Source organism: Salvelinus namaycush, chromosome 7 (assembly GCF_016432855.1).
Source record: "Salvelinus namaycush isolate Seneca chromosome 7, SaNama_1.0, whole genome shotgun sequence".
In the NCBI taxonomy this organism is placed as follows: domain Eukaryota; kingdom Metazoa; phylum Chordata; class Actinopteri; order Salmoniformes; family Salmonidae; genus Salvelinus; species Salvelinus namaycush.
Window position 1 is genome coordinate 15,056,184 of NC_052313.1, and position 9,020 is coordinate 15,065,203.

The 9,020-nt window shown below is 42.4% G+C and overlaps 1 protein-coding gene across 1 annotated transcript; it reads right to left on the reverse strand.

Moving 5' to 3' along the window:
• Nucleotides 1–3,847: 3,847 nt before the first annotated feature.
• On the reverse strand, nucleotides 3,848–8,513 carry LOC120050349 (tripartite motif-containing protein 16-like). The gene is made up of 7 exons (XM_038996934.1): nucleotides 7,938–8,513; nucleotides 7,229–7,324; nucleotides 5,349–5,582; nucleotides 5,100–5,247; nucleotides 4,943–4,959; nucleotides 4,798–4,840; nucleotides 3,848–4,696 (listed from the first exon to the last, which is right to left on the reverse strand). The coding sequence occupies exons 1-7, from the start codon at nucleotides 8,511–8,513 to the stop codon at nucleotides 4,188–4,190; spliced, it is 1,623 nt and encodes a 540-aa protein (XP_038852862.1). The 3' UTR covers nucleotides 3,848–4,187.
• Nucleotides 8,514–9,020: the final 507 nt, after the last annotated feature.

The following is a 9,020-nucleotide window of genomic DNA, read 5'->3' on the forward strand; positions in this document are numbered from 1 at the left end:
ATGGTGTCCCACTCCAATTCAATGGCTGTGCGAAGTTGCTGGATATTGGCGAGAACTGGAAGACGTTGTCGTACACATCGATCCAAAGCATCCCAAACATGTTCAAGGGTGACATGTCTGGTGAGTATGCAGACAATGGAAGAACTGGGGCATTTTCAGATTCTAGGAATTCAGTTCAGATCTGTGAGACATTGGGCCGTGCATTACAATGCTGAAAAATTAGGTGATGGCAGCAGATGAATCGCATGACAATGGGCCTCAGATCTCGTTACGGTATCTCTGTGCATTCAAATTGCCATCAATAAAATGCATTTGTGTTCGCTGTCCGTAGCTTGTGCCTGCCCATACCATAACACAGGGGCACAACTTTCACTGGGGATAGGGGCACATGTCCCCTCCACATTCATTATCATTAGAATGTGATACAAAACGAGGCAACGGTGTGCTTTAGGACCATGCGGACGCATCCAAGCATTCGGGTAGGCTGTTTGGAGTGTTTATATGGCACCATGATGCACTCTGTTCACAACAGCAAACCGCTCGCCCACACGACGCCATACGTCGTGTCTGCCGTCAGCCCAGTACAGTTGAAACCGGGATTCATCTGTGAAGAGCACACTTCTCCAGAGTGCCAGTGGCCATCGAAGGTGAGCATTTGCCCACTTTAGTTGGTTACGAAATGCCGAACTGCAGTCAGGTCAAGATCCTGGTGAGGACGACAAGCACGCAGATGAGCTTCCCAGTTTCAGACAGTTTGTGCAGAAATTCTTTGGTTGTGCAAACCCACAGTTTCATCCCGTCCAGGTGGCTTGTCTCAGACAATACCGCAGGTGAAGACGACAGATTTGTAAGTCTTGGGCTGGTGTGGTTACACGTGGTGTACAGTTGTGAAGCTGGTTGGACGCACTGCCACATTTTTTACAACAACATTGGAGATGGCTTATGGTAGAGAAATTAACCTTAAATTATTTGACAACAGCTCTGGTGGACATTCTTTCATTCAGCATGCCAATTGCACGCTACCTCAAAACTTGAAACATTGTGGCATTGTGTTGTGTGACAAAACTGCACATTTTAGAGTGGCCTTTTATTGTCCCCAGCACAAGGTGCACCTGTGTAATGATTATGCTGTTTAATCAGCTTCTTGATATGCCACACCTGTCAAGAGAAATCCTTACAGGGATGTAAACAAATTTGTGCACAAAATTTGAGACAAATCATTTTTTTGTGCGTATGGGACATTTCTGGTATCTTTTACTTCAGCTCATGAAACATGGGACTAAAACTTTACATGTTGCTTTTATGTTTTTGTTCAGTATATTTAGAAAGTCCTGCTCGATAGGAGCTTTTCTAAGGACCGGCCCTTTGACATGATGTGGAAAAGAGGCGACAAAATGGATTGTAATGACGCCGCCGACCACTGGACGGAGTCAGAGACACGTTTATTAGACAAAATCAAATCAAAGAATATTGGTCGCTTACACAGATTTGCAGATATTATCGCAGGTGCAGCGAAATGCTTATGTTTCTTGCTCCAACAGTGCAGTAATATCTAGCAATACAATAACAATACACACAAAAAAAAAAATGATATTCAGAAATATCAGACCAAGCAATATCAAATCAAATCGTATTTGTCACATGCGCCGAATACAACCTTATCGTGAAATGTTTACTTGCAAGCCCTTAACCAACAATGCAGTTCAAGAAAGAGTTAAGAAAATATTTACCAAATAAACTAAAGTAAAAAAAAAGAAAAAAAAGTAATACAATAAAATAACAATAACAAGGCTATATACAGGGGTTACCAGTACTGAGTCAATGTGTGGGGGTACAGTTTATTCGAGGTAATTTGTACATGTAGGTAGGGGTAAAGTGACCATGCTATAGATAATCAGCGAGTAGCAGCAGTGTAAAAACAAATGGCGAAATGACTGAACAGGTGACTGTTGGAAGGAACATTTCTGCCATTAATATGTTTGTTTGGTTACATTTCTTTATTTATAGTCCGGGTGGCCATTTGATTAACTGTTCAGAAGTCTCATGGCTTGGGGGTAGAAGCTGTTAAGGAGCCTTTTGGAACTAGACTAGACCGCTTGCTGTGCGGTAGCAGAGAGAACAGTCTATGACTTGGGTGACTGGAGTCTTTGACAATTTTTTGGGCCTTGCTCTGACACTGCCTAGTATATAGGTCCTGGAAGGCAGGAAGCTTGGCCCCAGTGATGTACTGGGCCGTACGCACTACCCTCTGTAGCGCCTTATGGTCGGATGCCGAGCAGTTGCCATACCAGGCGGTGATGCAACCAGTCAGGATGCTCTCGATGGTGCAGCTGTAGATCTTTTTGAGGATGTGGAGACCAATGCTAAATATTTTCAGTCTCTGTAATATTCATATGTGTAAACATACTGAATTTTAATTAGATGCATTTTACCGCCGTATCATACTGTGCTAGGATTGGTTAAGACCACCCGGATGTTTAGGTCAGGGTCAGTTGATCATGGTTGGAGATACGTGAACATGCCAGTTGTAGCTAGCTAATAAAGAGCTACGTTAAGAAATATCCTGTAGTACTGCATTTTATTATTTTGTACAAAGCGTGCAAAACAAGACAGTCTCCTGAGGGGGAAAAGGTGTTGTCGTGCCCTCTTCACAACTATCTTGTTGTGATTGGACCATGTTAGTTTGTTGGTGATGTGGATACCAAGAAACTTGATGCTCTCGACCCGCTCCACTACAGCCCATCCATGTGAATGGGGGCGTGTTCGTCCTCCTTTTCCTGTAGTCCACGATCAGCTCCTTTGTCTTGCTCACGTTGAGGGAGAGGTTGTTGTCCTGGCACTACACTGCCAGGTCTCTGACCTCCCTATTGTCTGTCTCATTGTTGTCGGTGAGTAAACCCGCTACAATCACGCAGTAACATTACAGTGTGCAGTCAGTAAGCAGTTAAGCATTTACAACAGCGGGCCCCGGTGGCAATACATTAGTAAAACCAAATGCTTACCTTGACTAGGAAGAGCTCCAGTGTTGTGTTGGATAGTCATAGCCAGCTAACTAACATAGCATCCTTCTCTTTGAGCCAGGTTTAGGAGTAGGCTAAACTAGCTAGCTGCATTAGCTAGCTAATTAAGTGAAAGTGAAAGAAAAAAAAATATATAGCCATCTGTTGCTTCTCCTCCATTTTTTAAGAAAAAAACTGTTAAACTATTGTCTTTCTCTCTTTTTAAGTCAACCAACAGTACTCACCGCATGTTATGCACTGCAGTGCTAATCTAGCTAGCTGTAGCTTATGCTTTCAGTACTAGATTGATTCTCTGATCCTTTGATTGGGTGGACAACATGTCAGCTCATGCTGAAAAAGCTCTGATAGGTTGGAGGATGTCCTCCGGAAGTTGTCATAATTACTTTGTAAGTTTATGGAAGAGGATGAGAACCATGAGCCTTCTAGGTTTTGTAATGAAGTTAATGTACCCTCCTGCTACTCCATGGTGCTACCTTATAGAGTGCTGTTGAGGTATTTTAATCAATAATTTGGTGACGTGAATATATTTAGTAGAGTTTTATCCAAAAAATATAACTTTTTAATGTTTTACCATTTTATTTTTTATGAAATTCGCTGAGGAGCATGGTCCTCCTCTTCCTCCTCTGATGAGCCTCCGCTGTACTGTATGTATGTAAATGGTGTGTATAGACAGTATGGACAGTATGTGAATCGAAAAGGTGTATACAGCAGTAGTTATATAGGATGAGCCATGACTAGAACGCAGTATATATATATCAAGTGGGTAAAACAGTAATAAACATTAGTCAAGTGACCAGGGTTCAATGACTATGTAGATAGGACAGCGGTCTCTAAGGTGCAGGGCAGAGTATCAGGTGGTAACCAGCTAGTGACAGTGTTCGGGGAAGGTTACCGGGCAGAGGCCAGCTAGTGATGACTGTTTAACAGTCTGATGTCCTGGAAATAGAAGCTGTTTTTCGGTCTCTCGGTACCAGCTTTGATGCACCTGCCTCTGAGTGTCCTTTAACTGTCTAGTTTGTTTTGTTCTGACTTATAAACGTTGTGAAATAAATAAAATAACTAAACATATGATCAATAATTACCTGTAAATCTAGTGCCCGAAATCGGGCACTGTAGTCTTAAGAGGATAAAGCTTGTCTGTATTCTCATCAAAGTGAATGACTGTGTCTATGTCAGTATATTCACAGATCCATAATCGAAACCGAACCCAGGATAGAGGGGTTCAGTGAATGGGGTCTGGACTCTGTGGAGGAGCGTCATTGTGTCAGAGACACTGTAGAAGGACAGAGTTCCTGCCCTGTGGTCCAGGTACACTCCTACTCTGGTGGAAAGGGGGACACATATGGCAGTCCGTTTACCATTGTACCAGAAAGAGCAGTCAAAGGCACCACACTCCAAACACCAGGCCTGATTACTGGCTCCAAACCAATCCCAGGCTCTCCTGTTTATCCCTTTATATGAGACAGCTATATAAACCTCCACCCCGGTCCACTCTACCTCCCAGTAGCAGGCTCCAGACAGACCCTCTCTACACAACACCTGGCAGCCATTGGTAAATCTGTCTGGATGGTCAGGATAAAGCTGGTTGTTGTTACTCTGTGTTACCTTTCTGTTCCCCTCAGACAGACACAGCATTTTATGTGCTGTGTTGGGATCCAATGTGAGCTGGCAGGAATCTGAGAATGAAGACAAAACAACAGGTGAAATGTATGTGTGCGTCCAGGAGTTTGTGTGTGTAGTATATTAATGTGTATTGTACAGTATGTTCTTTATTCACATTCCAAGAACTCCTCTCTGGTCTTGGGTTCAGGCCTCGTCTTCTGACAGGTGGTGTCATTCCAATGTGATGCTAATCCACCAACCAACTGTCTAGACTGAGTTTGGCCAAATGACGGAAGACAACGGGGCTCAGAAGGTCGAACAATGTGGACTTTTGTCACTATGGAGACACAGGAAATCAAGTATCACTGTTTCAATACTGATAATGACAAAAACATTATAGTAATTCAAGGGGCTCAGTAGTTGAAAGAGGTTTAGGTAATTGGTTTAGTATTATCAACGACCAGATATGTTACCTACTTTTTACAGAGATTTTGGCAATTTCCGCAGAACATATATTTTCAACTTTACTTTTCAGCCCAGAGACTGATTTCTTTACATCCTCAAAGGAGATGTGGTGGTTGACAGTGATGCTGGGTAATAGAGGGACATAGAGAGACTGGAAATACTACAGAGACAAATCAGAAAAAAGATGATTGTTGAGAAATACAAACGCTTCATTTTCAGCAGTAACACCTGATGCTGGGGACAGAGAGTCATTGATATCACCTGGAGGAATTGGATGTTGTCTTCTGTGTGTGAGAGCTGCTCCAACTCGGCCTCTCTCCTCCTCAGCTCAGCCATCTCCTGGTCCAGTTGCTTCAGCAGTCCTTCAGCCCGACTCACTTCAGCCTTCTCCTGGGCTCTGATCAGCTCTTTCACCTCAGAGCGCATTCTGTCAACGGAGCGGATGAGCTCAGTAAAAATCCTCTCACTTTCCCCCACTGCTGCTTGTGCAGAGCGCTGTTAGGAAACACAGAAAGAGAGGAGAGGTTTCATATTTTATTTTAAATATCCTTTATTTAAATAGGCAAGTCAGTTAAAACTTCTTACGGCTGAGATCCTGTTAACGGTTATCGACTTGACAACAGCCAGTGAAAGTGCAGGGCGCCAAATTCAAACAACAGAAATCTCATAATTAAAATTCCTCAAACATACAAGTATTTTACACCATTTTAAAGATAAACTTGTTGTTAATCCCACCACAGTGTCCGATTTCAGAAAGGCTTTACGACGAAAGCACACCATCTGATTATGTTAGGTCAGTACCTAGTCACAGAAAAACACAGCCATTTTTCCAGCCAAAGAGAGGAGTCACAAAAAGCAGAAATAGAGATAAGATTAATCACTAACCTTTAATGATCTTCATCAGATGACACTCATAGGACCTCATGTTACACAATACATGTATGTTTTGTTCGATAAAGTTCATATTTATATCCAAAAATCTTAGTTTACATTGACGTGTTATGTTCAGTAAGGTTTTGCCTCCAAAACATCCGGTGATTTTGCAGAGAGCCACATCAATTTACAGAAATACTCATAATAAACATTGATAAAAGATACAACTGTTATACATGGAACTTTAGATAAACTTCTCCTTTGGGCAGTATTGAGTAGCTTGGATGAATAAGGTGCCCAGAGTAAACTGCCTGCTACTCAGGCCCAGTTGCTAAAATATGCATATAATTAGTATATTTGGATAGAAAACACTCTTGAATGATGTCTGTGTGTATAACAGAACTCATATGGCAGGCAAAAACCTGAGAAAAAATCCAACCAGGAAGTGGGAAATCTGAGGTTGGTCGTTTTTCAACGCATTCCCTATTGAAGATACAGTGGGATATTGGTCATGTTACACTTCCTAAGGCTTCCACTAGATGCCAACAGTCTTTAGAACCTTGTTTGATGCTTCTACTGTGAAGTGAGGGCGAATAAGAGGGGAATGGGTCAGGGCTCTGGCAGAATGTCATGAGCTCGTGACGCTTGTTCATGTGAGAGTTAGCTCTGTTCCATTACATTTCTACAGACAAAGACATTCTCCGGTTGAAACATTATTGAAGATTTATGATAAAAACATCCTAAAGATTGATTCTATACTTCGTTTGACATGTTTCTACAAACTGTAATATGACTTTTCGTCTGATCTTTCGCCTGGACTTGCACGCGCGTCGTGAGTTTGGATTGTGTACTAAACGCGCGAACAAAAAGGAGGTATTTGGACATAAATGATGGACTTTATCGAACAAATCAAACATTTATTGTGGAACTGGGATTCCTGGGAGTGCATTCTGATGAAGATCATCAAAGGTAAGTGAATATTTATAATGCTATTTCTGACTTCTGTTGACTACACAACATGGCGGATATCTGTATGGCTTGTTTTGTTGTCTGAGTGCCATACTCAGATTATTGCATGGTGTGCTTTTTCCGTAATTAAAAAAAAAAATCTGACACAGCGGTTGCATTAAAACCTCTTATGGCTGAGACGGACTAAGATCCCGTTAACGGGATCGATTTGACAACAAGCCAGTGAAAGTGCAGGGCGCCAAATTTACTTTAGAGAGGGCTATCTACTAAGTAAATACATCTAAATGGTCAACACTCACCTTGAGTGACTTCACAGCCTGTCTCACCTCATGCATCTCTTTCTGTCTCTTCTGGATTCTCTGTTTGGATTCCTTATTTTTCTCTCCCACCTTCCTCTGGGGGGGAAAAAACTATGTCAATCCAATGTTAATGTGCACAAGTGACTCTGGCTGTGTTTACACAGGCAGCCCAATTTTACCCTTTCTCCACAAATTGGTCTTTTGACCAATCATATCAGATATTGTTCAGAGCTGATCTAATTGGTTAAAATACCAATTAGTGGGAAAAAAATATCAGAATTGGGCTTCTTGTGTAAACATAGCCTCTGTCTTACTGAGAACAGCTCAAACTTTATGATTGGTCAAAGTCCATGCCTTATGAAAGTCACATGCATGTCTGTATGCGCATGACCGTTCATGTGTTTTCTTGGGTCTCCTGCGTGCCAAAAAAGAGCATTAACTCAAAGCCTAGGCATTAGCTCAGGGAGCCAATGCAACTCCTCATGTCTCAGTCAAGGTTACACATAATGTGAATGTGGTCATCAAACCACCAGTTACATGTATGCGTGCATATTCACCAGCTTAAATCTTTGGGGTGTTTGCTGTTTTCAATTTCAAAGCCAGGTCTATACGGTACATATATATACAGTTGTGACTAATATTCAGTCATTACTAGTATTCTCATTGTGATGCTCTAAATGAGCAACTATTACAGAGTTGTTGTCCTTACCTGTCTCTCAGTCCTTTCTGATTCAGCTGAGACTGTATCATGGCCTTTATGTTCATCCATTGTACACAGATAACAGATAAACTGCTGATCGGTACGGCAGTAAATCTCCACCAGTTTGTCATGATGAGAGCAGATCTTCTCCTCTAGTTGTGTGGAGGCTTTGACCAGCTTGTGCTTCTTAAAGGTAGGAGATTCATAGTGAGGCTGGAGGTGAGTCTCACAGTAAGAGGCCAGACACACCAGACAGGACTTGACAGCTTTGAGTTTTCTCCCAGTGCAGACATCACACGCAACATCTCCAGGTCCAGCATAATGGTGAGTAGGGGTACCAGCTTTGAGTCCTGTCTTCTTCAGAGTCTCCACCAATTCAGAAAACATAGTGTTTCTGTTCAGAACAGGCCTTGGGGTGAAGGTCTGTCTGCACTGAGGGCAGCTATAGACACCCTTCAGATCATCCTGATCCCAGCAGTCCTTAATACAGCCCATACAGTAGCTGTGTCCACAGGGAATAGTCACCGGATCCTTCAGTAGATCCAGACATATTGAACAACTGATTGAGTCCATGGCTGCTGACATTGTGGTGCACACACTAACAGACTGAGCCGATTGAGAAATGTTATGTTTGTGTGGGAATATTTCCTGATTGTCTGTATGTACTCTGTACCTGTGTAGGGTGTGGCGTTGGACAAAGACTAGGAAGAGAGTTGATATCTCTTTAGTGGTGTTGGGGCTGTGCTTTGCCAAAGTGGGTGGGGTTATATCCTGCCTGGTTGTCCCTGTCCAGGGATAACTTTGGATGCCCCCCCCGTCAGTCTCCAGTATCTATGCTCCAATAGTCTGAATGCCGGGGGGCTAGGGTCAGTCTGTTATATCTGTTGTAATTCTCCTGTCTTATCTGTTTACCTGTGTGAACTTAGATCCCTCTAATTCTCCCATATCCCAGAAACATCAGGGGTTCAAACTTTAGAACCCAGTTCCTACATTTGAATATATACATTGATTTAGTCAAACAAAACTATGCTACATTTGATCTCTGGGGCCCTTAGGATGACAATTCAGAGCAAGATTACTGAATTAAAGTAC